The 21,401-nt window shown below is 43.3% G+C and overlaps 1 protein-coding gene across 1 annotated transcript in view; it reads left to right on the top strand.

Annotated features, from left to right (window-relative positions):
- Positions 1-1,146: 1,146 nt before the first annotated feature.
- Positions 1,147-21,401, top strand: part of Opn5 (opsin 5) — a 61,016-nt gene continuing 40,761 nt past the window's right edge. Inside the window, 4 exon segments of the mRNA XM_013019074.1 lie at positions 1,147-1,312; positions 5,661-5,780; positions 9,721-9,891; positions 13,526-13,860. Of these exon segments, the coding sequence (XP_012874528.1) occupies positions 1,183-1,312; positions 5,661-5,780; positions 9,721-9,891; positions 13,526-13,860 (756 nt within the window). The 5' untranslated portion in view covers positions 1,147-1,182.

Here is a 21,401-nt window from a genome sequence, read left to right as displayed (position 1 = left end):
AGGGGCATGGGCAGCCAGGGCTTTCAGTGTGGTTTCCTGTGGCTCACAGGGAGTGGGCACATGAACAAGTATTAACCACAGCGACCAGTGTCCTCTAAGTGTACTTGGATGTAGGTGTAGGCCCCGTCTGTTGAAAAGTGCAGTGTGAGCTGTAAACACCCAGGTAGCTAAGGCTTTAGTCTGTCTCCTTTGGAGACACTGAGTTGCATCCCTTGATGTCTGCCCATGGCTGGTGGGCAGCCCTGAGGCACAGCACACAGGGCCCCAGGGCCCTGCTATGATTGCAGGCCTCCTGGCTACCTCCAGGTGGCTTCCCCGAGCGCCCGACAGCGACATCTGCTGGTCCTGGTCCCAAGGAGCAAGGTCAGCATGGCTGAACACATCTTCATTACTATTTCTCCAAAATGACAACCATCAGTCTAACAGCAGGGAAAACAAACCACTCCTCAGTCTCATACTGAGGGATATCGTGTGACTTTTATTTGTTCGGGGCACCCACCAAAGGTTTCTTGTAAACCAGTACACAAAGCTGGGGGTTTTGTCTATAAAGTGAGTGGTAGGAGGAAATAATGAAGCTGCTTCCTGCTTGAGGAAACCCGAGAACCATTCTTGCTTTTGTAAGTCTAGCCTGTCACAGGCAAGGTTAAATTCTTTTCTAAGTGGCCCCAAGTTTCAGCATAACCTTGCCAATCACCTCAGCTCATTAGCTTCAGTTGTTGAAGTGGTTGTCCATCTTTCTGTGGGCTTCCTTAGAGCTGTTTCCTCCATCGGCAAAGCATTCAAGCTCACGGAGTGGCGAAATGGTGCTTCTTGGCCATGTGGATCGTCAGAAAATACTCTGACAGATTGAAAATAATCTATGCAATGTCTAGATTCAACACTGCATTTTTGTTTGCCTAGCTGCAGGTAGAAATTGAGAGGCAGTTCAACTGTCTGGCTTTCAGTCTCTTATTCGCTTAAGGGAGGTATGACGTCACTTTGAGCTTCCTTTGGTGTGTGTGGATCTTCAAAGAAACATGCTCAGGCCTTCACCAGCGATGGAGCAGAGAGTCATGTAGGACTCTGCGAACTTGCCTTCTTTGTTTATGTATTTATTTGGAGAAGGGAGGATGATGATCATACGAGCTTACTTAGTCAGGTCTGATTTGCTTTGTAGACTCCGCCTGGTGGCTAGTGGACAACATGGCCTTCAACCACACTGCTGGGACCCAGGGCCAGGGCCTTCCACACTACCTGCCAGAGGAGGACCCCTTTACTTCTAAACTTTCCTGGGAAGCAGATATAGTGGCTGGCTTCTACCTCACCATCATTGGTAAGCTCCCTCCGTTCTCCTGTGTCAAGGCTGTTCTTAGAAAATGCCCAGGCGGAGATGTTGATTTTGCACAAATGTTCTGTAACACGTGCATGAGTGTGTTTTTTTGTTTTTGTTTTTTTAGTGGAGCCGAAGAGTTGGGAAGATGGCGCGGCGTTCTGGCATTCCATAACTATCATAGAAATGACCATTATTATCATTCTTGGGGACAGATGTTCTATGGAGTCAAAGAACTTTCTATAGCACAATCATCCTGACAGTGCATGCATGTTGATTATTTTACCAGTAGGGTTCTTGTTGGAATACAAAGTAAAAACGATGATAGCTTGCTGGTGGAAAATGCTTTTGATTTAGTTCTATGGTTTTTAGAGTCAGAATGGACCCTGGACATCATCAAGCTCAGCTTCCTCCTCTCCTAATCCAGGAAACTCTGTCCCAGTGAAATACTAACTGTAGACATGTGCTGCATTTCCTCTGTCCAAAAGTAACGCTGCCCCGTATCCGCAGAGCCTTGCCATTGAGGAGAGCTGAAAAAAAGAAACAAAGTCTGATTTGTCAGTGGAAGTCAATCCAGGGTGCAAAGATTTCTGCGTAGAACTCACAGAGGGATGCACTTGCTGCATTTGCTTAAAGTACTGCTCATGATGGCCCTTGAACTCATGCACCCGTGTCTTCCAAGTAGACCGGTGCTGCGGCATGAAAACCCACCATATTCTGACATCTTAGGATCAGGAAAAAGTGTCAGGCTTAAGACATCTCCTTGCTAAAAGAAATTGTTTACCGGTTGAACACACACATATTTGGGCTAGCTCATATTAAATTAAGTATTAATTAGTTAAAATTAACTTGCCCGTACCCTCTCACTTTGCTTGAAATATTTACGATAGTCCACTTTTCTGGTTTGCCTTCTATGTCATGTGGAGACATTTAAGATTTAACTACAATACTTTCGTGTTTTTAAAGTTTGAAGTTGGTATTTTAAATTTGGGTGACCAGAATACAGGTGGGTTATATCTTTAGGTTGGTCTGCCTTTAATCTTTTCAGATGTTGAGTCAAGCCTCTTTTTCTCTCTCTTTCTCATCCTATCTTTCTCTCTCCTTTGTCTCTGTCTTTTCTTCCCTTCCTTGTTCCTTCCACTTTTCTGTTTTGTTTCTTTCATTTATGGATTACTGACAAAGAGTTTCATTTATTTCCTGAAGTTAGAAAATAATAAAACTCATCAGAAAATCGTTGAGATCCTTTTATGGTCAGTGCTTGAGGCCAAAGGAATCTTTGAGATTGAATGAGAAATTTCCCAGCCATTCCCTGGGTGACTGTCATTCTTGTTAGTTAGCTTTTTACTAATTGAACTTCAATTTAATTCAAATATAAATATATACAGAGCAACCCTTCTTTGCCACCATGAAATTGCTGGGAATGGAGCAATAATTAGAATGCTGGAATGGAGACCATTGTGTCATAACATCTACACTGCAATTTTATTCAACTCAAGTACTTTTGATAATCAGAAAAAGGCAGACAAACAGTCATCTTATAAGTTACATTTAATTGCAAAGAATTCATCAAAAAGTATCGTGTTTCACCTGTCAGAATGTGTCAAACAATGCAACACAGGGTGAGCTATCATTCCATTCTCCATTCTACCAGGAGGGATGGACTACAGCAAGCGAGGCAAGCAGAGTGGGTAGGTGGAGGAAATCAGGAGAATTTCTTGGTGCACATGGCAGTTAGAAAGGAAATCATGATTATATTCAAATGCTTGTATGCTAAGACAAATCTAGAAAATCAGGTCTAAAAAGAGCATCAGGAGACGCAGGAAGCTGGGGGTGGAGTCAAATACAAGAAAGGAATAGAGTGAGGCCAGGTCATCTGGAGGGTTGTTGGTTGAATTCAAATTCTTCTAGGTCTTGGTTTTGACCCCATGTCTGCTAGTCACCTTCTCTTAGTATAGATGAGCTTGCGTAAATGTGTAATTCTGTGTGTGTGTGTGTGTGTGTGTGTGTGTGTGTGTGTGTGTGCCAGTACTGGAGCTGGAACTCAGGGCCTGGGTGCTGTCTCTCAGCACTTTCACTCAAGGCTGGCACTCTACCACTTGAACCACAGCTCTACTTCACTTTTTGGTGGTTAAATATCTTCAGATAAAAGTCTTACAGACTTTCTGCCCAGGCTGGCTTTGAGCTTGCACCTGCAGATCTCAGCTTCCTGAGTAGTTAGGATTACTGGCGTGAGCCACTGGCTCCTCACTAGATTCCTTTTAAGGAGATAATATGGAAGGAATAAAGTTCTTAGTGACCTTCACCAGAAGTGGAAAATCAGAGAATGAGAATATAAACCTGAATTTGGAATGCAGGAGAAATAAAATAGAGACTCGTTTCCCACCTCCACTCTGATACATCGATTGCCCAGTTTATTAACAGCCTCTATGTGAGATGTTTTTGTACTGGTAAAAAGGATCCATCCAAACTTTTTTTTTTTTGCCAGTTGTTGGGGCTGAACTCTGGGCCTCGGCGCTGTCCCTCAGCTCTTCAGCTCAAGGCTAGCGCTCTACCACTTGAGCCACAGTACCACTTCTAGCTTTTTTTTTCTGCTTATGTGGTGCTGAGGAATCGAACCTAGGGCCTCATGCATGCAAAGCAAGTGCTGTACCACTGAGCCACCTTCCCAGCCCCAAGGATCCAAACTTTTACAATTTTCAAAATATCTCCCTCCCCATCTCCGACTCTATCTTCTCAATCTTGCTACACTAGCCTTGTGAGATAAATTTGCTTTCTCTTAATGGTCATCTACAAGCCAGGTTGCCTGTGGAATTTTTACATAATCATATAACATCTTAATAGAGAGTTGCTTTGGGCACTGGGTGAAACCCTGTGAAGTGGCGATAAGAAAAAAAACTCAAGGAAAGAAAAGTAGGAAAACAAATAGTCTCAAAAAGATATCCAGATAAAGGGTGGTTAAATGAGCCTTATATTTATATATATTGAATGCCTATGATGGACCTCATCTTCTTAATCTCTTTGTTGAATACAACCTAGACGGAATTATTTAATGACACACTTCATTTTCCCAGTGTGCCTCGCTAGATGGTTTCCTTCAATGAAACATGAATTTCATGTTAGTTGGTTTGCTTCCGGACTCCATAATTGCCTCTATTTCCCTCCTCTTCTGCTTTAAGAAAGCAAAAGGGACTTTAAGAGAGCAAGAAGCAGCCTTGCCTCCAGGGAGTCAGGTTTCCTAGGAGCCAGATGAAGCCGGTTTCTGGTGGTTTCACACCATCAGACTTGCCTTTCCTTTCCTCGCACCCCCCGGCTCCCCTCCCCCCCCAATGAATTGTGGTGGAGAAATTAAAATAGAAATTATCAGTAGAAAAATCTGGGTTTCTCCTGTTAATACTCTCCTTATTCCTTACTACTAAAGGCAGCTGTACCAGATTCTCATTTACACACAGCTACACTATGAAGCAAGAATTCCTGAGGAAATCTACTCTACATGTTAAGCTTTGGAAGTAGGTGTATTCTTTTCTTAAATACAGTCAGTAGGGATTGGGTCTTTTTTAAAAAATTGGATTTAAACTGGGTTTGTAGAAGCTTTGTGAACAGTTTCATTGTCATACCAAAGGCAATTAGTCATTGATAAAAATAATATTGAAAAAGTGGGAGCACATAGATGCTATTGTTGATAGGTTTCGTGGGGTGAGGGACACTTTCTCTCCCCTTTGGTGGGAGGGGCAGTTCCCATGTGACCAATCATCACCTACCCACCCTTGATATCTAGTCCAATAGCAGCCAAAGGCTGTCCTGTCTGCCAGATATCCAGCATGCCTATCTCCTCAGGGGTCAAAGTCCTGAGACTTGAGTCCGGGAAACGGCCCCTCCCATGCCGGGGATCACACCAGCCTTGTCTGCTCCCCGGCCGAAGTCACCTCTGCTGGTGGGCTTCATCTTTAGCATTTACCAAGGACCAAGGGCCTGACCCCACTTGTAAGAGGGAGGGAATTCTATAAGGCTAATGATCTATGAAAATGGCGGAGGCAAATACTCCAGTCTGGGGGCCGGTACAAGAACTGACCATTGGGATTCCCGTATCCTCATGAGCCTCACTGGGAAGTTAGTGGTTCCTTTTTCTGGGTAAGTTCAGTTCCTGTCAGTTCCAAGGCAATCCATCCCTTGACTGTCACTCACAATTCATCCTTTTTAAAATCTCATCTTCTTAATTTAGATTTTTATCTAGAGTCCTCTCATTACCCTCTAAACCGAAGGTGTCCATTTTTGAAATTGAGAAGTTTCGTATCTGAGTGAACTCGAATTCTAGTTTTTAACAATGGGAATTCTTTTTTGTTTTTCTTTGTAGGGATTCTGTCCACATTTGGAAATGGGTATGTCCTTTATATGTCTTCTAGACGAAAGAAGAAGCTGAGACCTGCTGAGATAATGACGATCAATTTAGCTGTCTGTGATCTGGGGATTTCAGGTAAACTGCTCCCTATTCTAGACCACTCACTGGTTCAGAGAGCTCCCTTCCCTCCACCCCCTCCTGCCCTTTCCCTCACAAATCAAATTTACAGTATTCAGACACAGTCAGTGGAATGCTGTCTGCAGGAAGACCATTCGTTTCATATTTCCTGAGTATTTTCTGTGTACCAGATATGTGAGAGGATGAAGATACAATTAATAACAGTGGATCATGCCTTATATATCTCAAATGGATAGTGGGTCAATGATTCAGAAATCAGAAACTTGCAGGAAGCTCCAATAAACCCTAAGGGGATGATTATCACTGGTTAATGACAACTAAAGGCAGGAGAGAAGTGATTACAGAAGGAAGGAAGATCCTTCCTGTGTGTGATTGCGCCCTCTTCTGTTTGATTATGACTTAAGGCTTGATCAGTAGCACAGGAAGCTTCTGGTTCCCCAGGGCCGAGTCATTCAGTGGGAGGAGCTTAACATTTTTCATGTCCTGGAATTTATAACCAGAAATTTGGATTTAAGTGGTTGAGAATGTAACCTGAGCATTCGGATATTTAAAATTAGAATTTCAAAGCCAGTTCACATGTAGACAAAATCAAGAACTGCTGATTTCTTTCTTGTTCCTTTGACTTATCTAATAACCTAGCAAGGAGGAATGACAATATTTCTCTTTAACTATAACTATAATGTTGTTTGAGTAAGCCACACCCCATAATTTTCTTTGTAAAAGTTCAATGTATAGCCAGCTGTACACTGATAATCACTTTGGATTCCAATCCTTTCTATTTAGCTGGTGGTCTTAGGATGTTAGAACTGGGGAAATAGATATTTGGTTTTTTTTGAGGGGGGAGAGGGTTGTTGTATTTAAAAATTTTAATTGTTATTATGAAGATGATGTATGGAAGGATTATAGTTACATAAGTCAAATAAATAAAGACTACATTTCTTTTTGGCCAATGTCACCCTTCCCTTGCTCTCTCCCAGTTTTTCCCTCCCATCCCCACCCACATATTGTACAGTTCACTTTCAACCTAGTGTCTAGTGAGTATCACTGCTACATTTGTTCACCTTGACCCCCTTACCCTCCCAAAGACAGATAAATGAACAACAAGACAAAAAGAAAAGAAATCATAAACAACAACAAAGAGCAAAACCTCTTGCATCCATTTCCTGGGATTCATTTTGGTGAATATTGTTTTCTGCGCACAGGCATAGTGCCTTTGTCTTCCTCCCCTGAGAGTATCCTCCTTTGGCCTCACAGTCTAGAGTCCTGCATAATTGATCATATCCAGGTGTATTTTAGGTATAGCTTCCACATATAAGAGAAAACAAATTAGGTAAGCAAATTTTATTTCATGTAACATAATTTGTTCAAGTTCCATCCATTTCTCTGCAAATGACATAATATTATTCTTTCTAATGGCTGTGTGAAATTCCCTTGTATATAGGAACCACAGTGTTTTGGATCCACTCTATTGTAGGGCATCTGGGCTCTCTCTCTCTCTCTCTCTCTCTCTCTCTCTCTCTCTCTCTCTCTCACACACACACACACACACACACACACATGTTCACATACACATCCTCTTACCGCTGGAATCCTTTTAGCAGTTTTCCCTCTAATGCCTCCCAAAGTGCTTTCTGATGTAGTTTCTTCATAAAAAGATTTTTTTTTCTACTGCCACCCATTTGTAAAAACAAGCCTTCTTTATTAGGGTATCAACAGAGTTGCTCTTGCATAGCTTTGGCCGTGTTGTCCTCTTATGGAGAACTCTCCCGCAGTTAGTTATTTGGGAAGTCTTCACTCAATGAGGACCAGCTTGTACATACTGGGAGCTCTCAGGGTGAAAGCACATGGCCTGAGAAGTTTCTTTCTGTGAAAACAGCATGGACACCTGCAGTTTTGATATCTGCCACATGATGGCAGTGCCACAACAAGAATGGTAACTTTCTGGGTCATCTCACTTAAAGGCCTGAGGAAGATTCTCCCCTGTACTGGTATGAAATGCCCGCCCGAATAAAACCTGTCATTTCAGCTACATTCTTCTCCAGTGAGTCATACCAGGCGCAGCCTTAAAGCTGAGTTGTGCTAGGCTTGAATAAAAACCTCCTTAATTGTTCTGATGGGCTGGAAATATTTGCAGCCCTCAAGTCTGCTTGGCAGTGCCCAAAGAACAACCCATCAGCATTTTTCTCTTCCACGTGTCAGTTTTCTCTCATTAATCTAGATCACTCTGAGTGAGCACTTATCATACGCTGACTCTTCCAAGAAATGTGAAAATTTCTGTCTGTTTTCCTCCATGCTCACCTCTATTCCATTTCAAGCATCTTAAGGAAGCACCTGCTAGGCATTGGATGTGCAATTATTCATTGTGAATGACTCTCCATCAAGAATGGGTGAGAGCATAATGGGAGAAATGAAAACAAGCGAATTTATGACTGGGCTCAGTTATCCAGGTGGATTAAACAAGAATCCCAAAGACTCATATAAAATCATACACTGGAAGAAAGCCTGGCGCAGCGTGTGCTACCTTGTGTCCCTTGCACACCACAGATGCTAATTTCACTCCATAGTTCACTGTCTTCTACTTACTGCCTTTCTTCTTATATATTTGCTTGGCTTCCAACCCATTGCGTTAAGCATCTACCTACATGCTTCTGCCTTGGTTCAAACAACAAATGTGAACTCTATATTCTAGCTGTCTTCATACCACGAGTCTGTTCTGCCATAGCCTAACTGTTTGGGGGAGGGGAAGGGGAAGAGGACACAGTCAAACTTGCTATCCTCCCGACTCAGCCTCTCAAGTGCTGGACTTCAGCTATGAGCCACCACCCACATCTAGTCTCTGTCACTCTATAGCCTATGATTTAAACTTTGCTTATCATTTGCTTTCTGTACTAGAAAACAGATCTGCCAATCTTGACCTCCTGCAGCTTGTTCTGCGCTTGTTAGTAGAAGGTACTTTCTCTTTCTTCATTCTCCTCTTCCTCTACTTCTTCTTTCCTCCACTGGTAGATTGTTTTGTGGAAAGTTTAATTCTAAAAGAGCAGTGCATGCCCCAGGAATGTACACACATGTCAATAGGATCAATCTATTAAGAATCTGTGTTAATAAATTCAATGAGAAGGAAAATCTTCAGGTTGCTTTAGTAGATTCCGAGAAAACATTTGGTAAAACCACACATTTCTGGCAAAGAAATACTTACTAACAAACCCTCACTGGAGAAGGCTTTCCTTGCCTAATAAATGGCAGCGACAACATCACGGTATGTATATCTGTAAGAGGTCACTTTACCTAGCATGACTGGATAATCTGTGTCTGTTGGTTTGTGTGTTTGCTTTGGAGACCAACTCATGGGCTTCCAATTGAGTAGCATCATAGTTTGCCAATGCGTTTGTGGTGGTTGAATGAAAGTGTATTATATCAAATCTTGTTCCTACGGATAGTGTTGGTAACTCAGGCTTGGAAGGGAGAAATGAATGGAGCATTGGGGAAAGTCAGTGGTGAAAATTTGTAGGGTGGGAGGAATTTTCTCTCATATGACTCACCATGAATATGTTGCCCCTTTCTCTGAGCTGTGGAATGGCCCACTTTAGGAAAACACCAAGCGTGAATCGATTGTCACTGCCCACCGAGATAATGTCTCTCCTGCACTCCCCCAAGCTGGTGTCTTTGAATGGGTCTTTGCAGTAATAATTGCTCAAAAGCATTTTTGTTTCTAGAAGCCCCTTGCGCAATCATTAGTGACTTCAGACCACTTTGGGTGGTCTTCAAGCTCAGTTTATTCAGATACCTACCAGAATGCTATTAACATAAAACTTGCATGCAATAATGTCTGTTCCTTCAGCCAGCCCCAGGCTTCAGGGGTAGAGAGACCCAGGGAATTGTGTGGATAGGGAAGTTTGAGGTCAGAGGAACTTCCCATGACGCGCTCTTGCTGCTTTAGTTGTAGGCAAGCCGTTCACCATCATCTCTTGTTTCTGTCACCGCTGGGTGTTTGGTTGGATTGGCTGTCGCTGGTATGGATGGGCCGGATTTTTCTTTGGCTGTGGAAGTCTTATCACCATGACTGCTGTGAGCCTAGATCGGTACCTGAAAATCTGCTATCTATCTTATGGTAAGTGACCATGTTTCTTATCCCGCCCTGATAATCAAAGTTAGACGGACTGAGTGTCAAAACTGTATGTATTTCACACAGTTAATAAATAAAGATTGTTAATAACCTCAGAGACCCAGACTATTTCTATTTATAGCTTCTCCTGTTCTATTATATGTTGAAGGCTTTGACCTGTATACCAATGTAGCTTTCTTCTAATACTGCTTTCGTAATAATGTCTGATTTTTGGCTGCACTGCTTTTTTTTTTTTAAGGTATCACTTCCTTGTATAAAGTAGAAACTTCGACTACACAGTGTCATGCAAGCAAACAAAAAATGCTGCCTCGATGGGGCATTAAGTCTGATGTTGTAACTGATTATGAGCAAGGCCCTTTGTCATTCCTCTCTGGGATTCAAGCTCTTATGATTTTAGAGATGAGGCGTTCCAACATTTTCACCTCCAACTTTAGAAAGCCAGGTAACTTCTCCTACATGAAAACCACACACACACACACACACACACACACACACACACACACACACTTTTAGGTGGAAAATTGGGGAAGGCTAGGTTAAGACAATACACTCTTTGTTTTCAGAGACCAAATATTGTAAATCATTCTATTGAAAAATAACTATTTTTGCCATGTGCCGGTGGCTCACGCCTGTCATCCTAGCTACTCAGGAGGCTGAGATCTGAGGATCTCAGTTCAAAGCCAGCCAGGGCAGGAACATCCTTGAGACTCTTATTTAGAAGAAACCACCAGAAAACTGGAAGTGGTGCTATGGCTTAAGTGGTAGAGTGCTCACCTTGAGCTGAAAAGCTTAGGGACAGTGCCCAAGCCCAGAGTTCAAGCCCCATGACCAACAAAAAGAAATAACTTTTCTTATGTTCATGTCTGGGGGTTCTGGAAATTTACTGAGCCAGTCAGAGAAAGCTCAGGGCATCTAAATTTTATAAGGGGAACTGAACATAATCAGGAATGAGTTCTACTTCCCTCTGTATCCACTTGCTTTGATATTAAGCTAATAATCAGAGTGTCTAGAACCATGGGAACAGGTTACGCCCGGGAAACTGAGGCATGAATGGTCACCCATCGCTCTCAGTGTGGTAGAATTTCCCTTGGTATCATTATAAAACCTTGCAGTGGTCAAGCTCAAGGAGCCCATGTGTGAGGAGGGGAGCACTGTGGGGGTGGGGAGATTCATGAACTACTGTCTTCATGATCCAGTACTCAGAAAAACAAAACGTGCATCTCTTCTCCTAAACAATTAAAACCTCAACTAGAGATAGCTGGCATCAAAGTTTCCCACAAGATGTCCGCACACACATTCTAGCTGACATGGGGTCTTTTTCTTTGCATCATCTTATGTTGGGTCATGCCGGACCTATTTCAGATTTCATGACACACTTTCTAGACAAGGAGGCAGAAAAGCTCAACCTCCTGAGGCAGTGGGAGGAGAAGCAAACGTCCACTGTCTATGTTTTTACAATATTTGCTTGAGCTTAGACTTTGGCATCAGCTAAAGAGAGGATGCTGCCCCTCGCCAGAATCACTGCAGAGCGAAAGTCTAGATTGGAGCTGCATGGATGTTCTAGCTCCTTCCAAGGCCGAATTGCAATCTTCCTTCATCATTGAATCTAATGAAATCTTAAGCCTACCCCTGCCCCTCCCCCTAAACAGAGTGCCCTAGAATGTAGGAGTTGGAAGGCCACTAGGGGACGTGAAGGCCTTTCTCCCATGTAATGTGGTAAACAGGTGCAAGGCGCCCCCTGGAGATGCCCACTGGGGCTCTTCTTGCTGAACTCCAGGGACCTGTGTCCAGGAGGTTACTCCTGCACAAGGCAGCCCATCCTGTGATTGGTCTGCTCTGGTTGTTACAATGTTATTCCTTATATTGAGACAAAACCTGCCTCCCAGTAACCTCCACCCATTGGTCCTAGTTTTGACTTCTGGAGCAACACAGAACCAATCTGCTAATCTCCTCCCTCCTGTACTTGACAGCATGTCACCCTACTCGAACGTAAGTATACCACACCTCACTAAGTAAAGTAACCCTCACCGGGAATGCTTTTATACGTCTGGCTATGCACCTTCTTATCCGTCTGTGTAATTATCTCTGCCAATGAGTTATGCATTGTGATGGATGACCAAAAGTTGACCTTGGTGGTGACTCGATCATTGCTCTCCTAATTTATTTGGTTGTACTTGAGAAAGTTGCATTTCATGAAACCAAATGCCATGTATTTGAAAAAAAAATGGAGACAAGATAGCTTAGGGACAATCTATGGAATTTATTGTTAGGGCTAAATGATAAACACATAAGCAGAACTTTATAGTTTGCAAAGTAGGCTCCTTAAACTATTTCATTTAACCTTCATCAAAGCCCGCGAACACCGTCTTAGCATTCCTTCCTCTTCCTGGGTAAGAACTCTGAGCATTTAGGAGAAAAGATTAAATACCAGAATTAGAAAAATTCTCGTCTTCTGATTTAAATCTTAATCTGACCTAAAGAGAGGCAGACTTTATACTGAAGAAATAATTGAGCTTTTATTGATATTATAAAACCAAAGTAGTGCAAAGCCACACCCCAGGCTTTTTATGTGAGCTGTGGAGGTAATTTCCTGTGTGGATTGCAGCGGGAAGTCCGGCTGACCTGTTTTCAGTGGTTGAGTTGAATTTTGGAAATGATCACTAGTGATTAAAAACAAATATTTTAAAGATGACTTCCCTATTTCTTCCCATTGGAACTCCCTTTTGGTTAAGGGAATTCGTGCTGGGAAAAAAACTGGAGTTCACTTTCTGCTGTCCTGAAACTATCTTCAGAGAATCACCTTTGTGGCACTCAATGCATTCTGCGTAGGCTCTCTTCCCCTCCTGTCCCGGCCATCTATCAAGAATACGTGAATGTTCAAAAACCTCTAGGATCACAAAGCGCAGTCATTCTCTTTAGCCAGCTATCATGCCCACCGGCCTCTCTCCCAGCTCTGGGGACGACAAAGGATACTAGAGACACAACAGCTTTAGGAAAGAAGGATGTTTTAAAGAAATAAGATGCTAGGTGAAGGTGGCTCATGCCTGTCATCCTAGCTACTCAGGAGGCTGAGATCTGAGGATGGTGGTTCAAAGCCAGCCTGGGCAGGAAAGTCCATGAGACTCTTATCTCTAGTTAACCACCAGAAAGCCAGAAGTGGTGCTGTGTACCTTAAAGTGGTAGAGCTCTAACCTTGAGCAAAAGCAGCTCAGCGACAGTGCCCAGGTCCTGAGTTCAAACCCCAGGACTGGCAAAGACAAAACAACAAAGACAAGACATGTAAGATGTGATTTTTCATCTCTCCTTTGGATTCTTGGTTTGGCACCAATGTGTTTTTTTGATGTCTTCCCAAGGCAGACTGCGGCCTTCCGAATCATCTCCTTTTACTGTCCCATTTTCCCAGAGTTTGCCATCTCTCCCTCACAAAGCTCTTAGCAGTGTAGCGCCAACGATCTCTGTGGCTAGTCTCCTGGAGCAAGGTCTCCCTCGGTTCTGTCACCTGCTCACTTCTCCCAGAATTCAGTGCCTAAACCTTTGAAGGTGGAATTTGACATATCGAGGGGAGGTGTTCGGGTGCAGGGCAGATGACACGGGAGTAACATCTGTTTTCTACCTCCAGGGGTCTGGCTGAAGAGGAAGCATGCCTACATCTGCCTGGCTGTCATCTGGGCCTACGCTTCCTTCTGGACCACCATGCCGCTGGTGGGCCTGGGGGACTACGTGCCTGAGCCCTTCGGCACCTCGTGCACCCTGGACTGGTGGCTGGCCCAGGCCTCACTGGCGGGTCAGGTGTTCATCCTGAACATCCTCTTCTTCTGCCTCCTGCTCCCCACGTCCGTGATCGTGTTCTCCTATGTGAAGATCATCGCCAAGGTGAAGTCCTCGTCCAAAGAGGTCGCTCACTTCGACAGCAGGATTCCCAGCAGCCACGTGCTGGAGATGAAGCTGACCAAGGTAAGGGTGGCCTGGACTTCAGCACAATTCAAACGCCACGGGTGGAGAAGCTAGGGGATGCTGGGAACGAAACAAAAAACCAAACAACAAGGGGGGATCCTATGCCATTTCTGTGCTTCTGAGCTTGGCCTTTGTCATATTCTTCTCCTCTGTCTCTGTCTTTCTCTTGCTCCCTCTTAACGATTTTATAAAAGTGGGTCCATGGGTGATTATCTGTGGGTGTGGGATGTGGTAGAGTGCGTAACAAGTACAAGGCTCTGAGTTCAAACCCTACTACTGCCACACACACAGAGTCCCACACATAGCCACACAAATAGAAAAACTGGGATGAATCATCTAACAGGCCTTGCTGCTTTTCTCCCAGTTTGCATAGATGCGTTGTGAATGTTGTGAAGGACATTCTACCACTCAAATGACTCATGGAGGAAATGCGATGCAGCGTGTGCATCTGGTGGGAAGTTTTTCCTATCATAAGAATGGTTTCTGCGGGGTTGAGTCCCAGGGTAAATCCTAGCTTTATACTTGGCTGTGTCTTAGAAATGGCGATGTAAGGAAAAGAACACCCAATTTGACAACAGATCAGCCTTTAATACTATCCTAAACTTCTCATTTGTGACCCAGAGTTAGCTACTTGGCTTCCTTGAATTTCCTATTTCCTCTCTTGTGCTACAAGAATAGCAATACCTTTTTTGTTGAGTCATTGTAGAAATTCAGTGAGGTAAAGCATCCTGTTCTGTCGCTGGTTGCGTTAGTAGGTGGCAAAGGAATCATAGTTTCTCATTTTTCCTACAGATTTAAGGAATCCTGGCTACAGCCCAAAGCAGCAGTTTCATTAAAGTATAAACAAATTTCTATTGTGACATCTGCCCTAAAATTCAACTACTTTTAATCATGATTCACATCTAACCCTTGATTTCTTTCTACTGAGTGAAGGAAGAAGAAATTACCTCATAGTGGAACTTTTTACAGTCTTAGAAGTCTTTTTCTTAATTCAGCTGCTGCCTGGAGGCTGACGCTAGCTTATTCACTTGCAGTTTCTGATCGGCACAACAGCCTCGTCTAAAAGCCAAGATTCTGGGACTGAAATCATTTGCTTTTCTCTGCACTTTATTCCTAGCTGGGTTATTTTCTAGGTCTGCCTTCTGCTGGGCTGATCTTGGCAAGCTGAAAACTGGCATTGGTCTATAAAACCCAACCTGTAGCCTCTCTACATGTGGGTCATTTCCCTCTAATTAATTGTTTAAAAAAGTGATGATTTAGTTGAATTTTATAGCAGACTGAAATTTCATGGCCTATAGACAGAGAAACAGGCAGACAGACATTAAACATAGACTTTATCTTTCTGGTTCAATGTAATTTCACTTTCACATTTCCACATGACTCGGATGCACAAGTTTCACATTGAGTTGCCAGGCTAAAATCAAGAGAACCAGAGTTTTCTTTTTTTTTAATTTTATTTTATTTTATTTGTGAACATACTGTACAGAGGGGTTACAATTGCATGGGCAGGATAATGCGTACATTTCTTACCAAGCCACATGTTTTCTTTTGTGATAGATATGTTTAAAGATTTTTTTCAGCCCAATCCTTCTCCTTCCCCCCTCCCCCCCACCCCCTTCCCCCCCCACACCGACATTGTAAAGCTCGTTTTGGACATGACAACTTGTACTTCTCATTGTTGCATCAGATCCACCTGTATCCTTAAACAACTGGTTTTTCCCCATCTCCTCCACAAGTTATACTGACATCAAATATAGTGAAAGCAGGGGTTATACTGTGGGGGAGGGACATACAAAGCAACAAAGAGATAATCTTATAAATGCATTAGAAACACATGCATGAAAGAAAAAACATTAAAATACATATCTAAGGGTTCATTTTCCTGACATCACGAGAACCAGAGATTTTCTTATCTTCCCAGAGCCACCTTTATGTTCCAGGTTGCTTTTCATAAGATCATGATGGCGGTGAGCTGGCGATCCTGGTTTGGTTGTATCACCCATGGGCCCGGCCATTTTGCTAAGATATTTAATTGCTTCTCATCTCAGTAACAGTTATTAGGAAGCCTAGTGCATGTTCCTTATCCCAGCGATGAGATATCTTTAGAACATCATCTCAGTAAGCTGTGTCCCCACTCTCTTCTCTTTCTCCCGCAGCCCTGTCAGTATGTATTGGGAGTGTGGTTAGAACCTGGACTAGAGAGGCACAGATTTTCTTCTATGCCCACAATGCATATGCTCTACTGCTTCTAACACTGGTGCTCATCTTAGATCGAATTGACCTTCTCAAGGTCAACAACTAACTCCTCTCACAACCTTTGGGCTATAGCTCTGTAACAAATAGAATGGAAAACTGGTTCTGATTACTATGTGTATCACCTAAATTATTCAGAATAATCTTAATGCTTGCAATTCTTTAGGATTCTAGCTATGGATATTCAAAAAGAATTTCTCCACTCCACTCAAAACCCTTTACATTTGACACACATACACACACTCTCTCTCCTGTATTGATTTAGGTTTAGATTTTGAAACTATATTTATTTTTTAGACTTATATTTTGAAACCAAGAAGCTGATAAATAAATGTTTTATTGCTCTGGGTGTTTCTCTTAGTAAAAAAATTATAATATTCAAAATATTCATAAAAACACCGTCACTGCTAAATGGCGGTAAGATGAGAAAACAATGCCAGAAATCTTCATTATTTCCCCCACTCCCCCAATATTATCATGCTGCAGATGCTGGCTTTATATTCATTGATTCCCATTCATGTAACACATGTCAATCATACACAATAGCTGGTCCTCCAGTGAGGACCCAGATCTAGCAGGTGCCCGGATTCCCCTCAGCATTACTCCTTTCTATAAAAGAGGCTTCCTGACTCTCTGGCCGGTGATGCCCCCTGCCCACAGGGCACTCAGCATGCCACTTTCAGTGGCACTTTTCACGAGGAGCCATGTATTTGTTGCCCTTTTTTTTTCTTGTAAATGTAAAAGTAAGCGTGTATATTCAGTTTGCTTCTGCACCCTACCGCCTGGCACCTACTCAAATGCTTAATCAAGATGGCTTGAATGAATACACAATTAAATGCGCTAATCTAATTGCCTTGATCACTGTGAAGAGCTCCCTTGACCTCTGGACTGAGTGCCTCAGTCCCTTTCATGCCTGATGGGACAGCTCCCTTTGTTTTGCTTTTCCCCATTGATTGTGAAGCATACTGTTTACCATCAATGTCTCCTCTTATTTGTTGCTCTCTGAATGTCATTTATCAATAAAGGATGAGGTTCAGGGAAACTTCTTTGTGGATTGTAAAGGTAGCTGGTGGGAAAACTGAACTGTATTGCTTTAAGATTTTTATTGCTGTTAGAAAGGTGATGTACAGAGAGGTTACAGTTAAGTTAGGTAATGAGTACATTTCTTTTTGGACAGTGTCACCCCTTCCTTTGTTCTCTCCCAGTTTTTCCCTCCTGTACCTACCTACAAGTTGCATAGTTCATTTTCAACACCATGCCCAATGAGCATCATTGCTATATTTGTTCACCCTTTGTCCCTCCGTTTCTGAGCCTCCCCTTATACTCCCAAAGACATATAAATGAACATAGACAACAAAAAGGAAAGACAACAAAAACATATTGCTTTTTAAAAGTTATTTTTCAAGCCAGGCGCCGGTAGCTCATGCCTGTCATCCTAGCTACTCAGGAGGCTGAGATCTGATCATGGTTCAAAGCCAGCTTGGGCAGGAAAGTCCATGAGACTCTAATCTCCAATAAACCAACAAAAAACCAGAAGTGGTGCTGCGGCTCAAGTGGTAGAAAGCTAGCCTTGAGCTGAACTGCTGAGGGACAATGCCCAGGCCCAGGGTTCAAGCCCCACCACTGACAAAAATAATTGTTTTTCAATAATTAACTTCCTTTCCTCTTCTTAGGTGTTCTTAACTTAAATAGCACTTTCCAGAGAATTATTTCCAAAATGGGATGTAATCTTCTTATGCCTCCTTGAATCCTCTCCATTTCCTTCTCAGAAATGATCAATTTTTGAGTTAATGTACAATTACAGACTTATTTATCTGCACAATACCTGTCTTAAAAGTTCACTAAGCAAAGTTCAGAAGCAAAGAAGGATCTGGTTAGCTTGGTGAATAGTGTCAAGCCAGTGGTCCCTCCAGCTGCACCCAAGCCCCTGTGAGGTCTTGCACAATCCACATTTGATATTTATTTGGGTCCTCAGTGGCCGAATCCCTCTCATGATGGAGAGTGTTCACCATCCTTATGAGGAGACAGAGCTACACAGCTCTGAACTTCTAACACCCTGAAAAGTGGATCACTCATTTCCCAAGGCCCCCCCCACCCCTGTAGCTTGAGCATGGCCTGAACCAGCCCCACACCAGACTCCAGGTCCAGGGCTGGGAGAGATGCCCTGCCCCCCAACCATGACTGCAGTAGCTGTAGTGTCTCCAGCTGAAGCAATGTTATGTGTATGTCTGAGTATCATTTCTGCTCACCGAGTCTCCATTCTAAGTACGGTCTTTCCAGTGTGCTCTGTGTGGTCCAGAAGCCTTCCCAGAAATCCCTTCCCTGAACCTCTCAGCCAAAGTCAGTTATGGTTCTTGGAACTCAGACTCTGTACTGGGTACATTTGGGAGCAAACCACTCAAGTTTCCAGGGCTTTACTTTTCTCAACTGTGAAAGTGGAAGGAAAAGAGGAATTCAACGATATTTTGATGATTGTCTTTAAAACTCTGTCGTTCTATAAAAGTAGTTATAGTAGTCCAATTACTTCTAGGGCTATGAAGGTAGATGGCTTGGCTATCCACTTGAGTATCTGTTCCCTTCTAAGCCACAACTTCCTACCTAAGGATCTGGGATCATCCACAGTGAACAGAAAGCTGCTCTGCTCTCCTCTCCACGCAGGATACTTGTACAGCACTTCCTGTCCTTCAACGCAACCACAGGCTAGTCACGGAGTATGTGTGTGCTCGGTTTTAGACCACAATTCCAAGACATTGGTGTTAGAGTGACATGACCTAATTTGGCTCTTCTCACTTGAATCACAGCTTTTGCTTGTTTCCAGAGTAGTTTATTTTAAGATTTGAGAAAATAGCAACTGGGAAATGTAGAGTTCTTCTTTTCTGTTTTAGCAGGGATTCACATCGGTTAGCATGTGGCAGGTGCAGGGAAGATCTCAGAATATGTAGGTGGTATTTGGTGTAAGTTTTATGGAGGAGGCTTTGAGGGAGTGAGGCCTTGTTATTATCCCATGGGGGAGAGAGAAGAAAGGGAAAACTCTAAGTAGACATGCTTAGGTTGCCGAAGCAGTTAATATAGCTCAAAATCACCATCTTCTGTTTTGATGAAGTAAGTTGTCAAGTACCAACTTTCTGTTGGTACTGTGTCTCAGTGACCATCTTTCCACCTGCAGACAGCAGCAGTCTCAGAATTGATGTTTGTTACCCCATCACTATCCTTTTTAACAACATTTCCCCAGGGGTGAAGAGCAAATCCACAGACTTGGTAAGTAGACCCAAGGCAGCAGAATCAAATGGTGGCATCCTCCTGTTCCCGCCAATCACAGGCTCCCCCGAGGCGGGTCAGGACCTCCCCCTTTGCCCTTCTCTTTAGATAGTGACCTCATCCACGGAGCCACTGAAATGCCTGTGCACCGGGTTCTGTGATAGGACTCACTGCTCCATTCTGTCACCCTGGCCCTCCTTTTAAGCTTTTGCTTTCCCACCCATTCCATGTCTTCTCACCTTATTTTGTTTTCCAACGGAGCTTCCGGCTGAAGTCTGACTCCTGTCTGGGTGGAGGAACTTGGTGGGAGGAGCTGGACCACCTGGCTAAGAACTTGTGCATGGAGCAGCAGGGGTCTGTTTTTTGTGTCCCACTCTCATGAAGGGGGTGGAACCATGGCTGAGGTCATAGGGTATCTGGGAACCAATGGCATTCCCACACTTGCACACGACCTCACACACCCAGAGAGGGTGGGGTAGTATCTGCCTCCTCAGACCCCCGGCCTGCCTGGATGCCCCCACTGGGCTGTGCTGCCCCCAGAGGCAGAGCTAAAACCACACGTGACCCACAGAACTCACTAGAAACCCTGTGACTCCACTGTTGCTTTAATCAGCTCATTCACTGGGCTTGGATGGGGTGATTATGGATAACAGTGCTTTTGTGCTCCTTCATGGCAGATTTGAGCTGGAGGTGGGAAATACCGAGGTCTCCAGGGGCCCTCTGTAGCGAGGTTTATTTAAAACAAACCGAGTTGCAGATGTGTGATGCTTTTGTAGCAGCTAAGCACATATTCTGTGAATATCCTCCCACAAACCCGCCTAATTTAAGAATTTGAAGTTTTACTTGCTTTGTCAGTGAACCAAAAGGCAGTGATAGAAGTGAAATTATTAGAAAATAATATAACAGGGCTGGGAAGGTGGCTCAGTGGTAGAGTGCTTGCCTAGCATGCAGGAAGCCCTGGGTTCGATTCCTCAGTACCACATAAACGGAAAAAGCCAGAAGTGGCGCTATAGCTCAAGTGGTAGAGTGCTAGCCTTGAGTCAAAGAAGCTCAGGGACAGTGCCTAGGCCCTGAGTTCCAACCCTAAGACTGGCCAAAAAAAAATAATATGACAGGAAAACTTGGATGTTGTGAGTGCCTTTTTTGGAACTGCTTTAAGGGTATTTGGGAGGTAAGTTCTGGGAATTCAAAACAGTTTTAGAATTTGCAAAAGTGAGGGACAGACTTATAAAAGGATGAAGCCCAGTAGAAAGTTCTGGAAAAAGGAATGCAACATGACAGTTTTTAAAATTCTTGTGGAGTTTCAAATCTTCAGTCACTTTTAAAATCTTCATTTAAAATCTTCCATTCACTTCAGAAAGACAAATATATTGTACGGCACCTTTCCGATCTAGACTTTACTCCCTGGTTCTGCTTTAGATTTGATTTTCTTTTGTGTGTGTTGGTATTGGACTTTGAAATCGGTGCCTTGTACTTTCTAGACAGGTGCTCTACATTTTGTCCCCACAAGATCCTTAGTTCCATTTTCACTTGTGTATATGGAAGATGATGACTCTCTTTCCCACCACGCCTCTCTCCATTCATCCATTCTTCCCTCACACACAACGTGTTTCTGGTATTCATTTTGTTAAGTGATATTGATCCATTTGTTAGTTGTAGGACATCTGGGCTGTTTCCCTTTCTGGACTATGGTGAATAGTGTTGTGATGAACAAGGATGTGCAGGTGTCTTTACAGTGTCCTGACTTAACAGTCTTTGGGCTACATGCCCAAGGGTGGAATTGCTTGATCATAAATAGTCCTCTCTTTATTTCCTTCTTTTTAGATCTCCATACTGACTTCCACAGTGTTTGGTTTGTCTTTTTAATGGTGTTGGGGATCCAACCCAGTGCTTCAAACATGTTAGGTGAGCAGTCTGCCACTGAGTTCAGTCTCCAGGCTTATTTTTACTCACCCCAGACATGTAGTTCCATAGACAAGAGAATGAGGCTATGAAAGTTGCCTTGAGTCCAGTAACTCTGCCCCCACAAA

This window comes from Dipodomys ordii, unplaced genomic scaffold (assembly GCF_000151885.1).
Source record: "Dipodomys ordii isolate 6190 unplaced genomic scaffold, Dord_2.0 Scaffold44, whole genome shotgun sequence".
Taxonomy (NCBI): Eukaryota; Metazoa; Chordata; class Mammalia; order Rodentia; family Heteromyidae; genus Dipodomys; species Dipodomys ordii.
The sequence above is the reverse complement of the archived record's forward strand: the minus strand, read 5'-3'. Positions and strand labels throughout refer to the sequence as shown.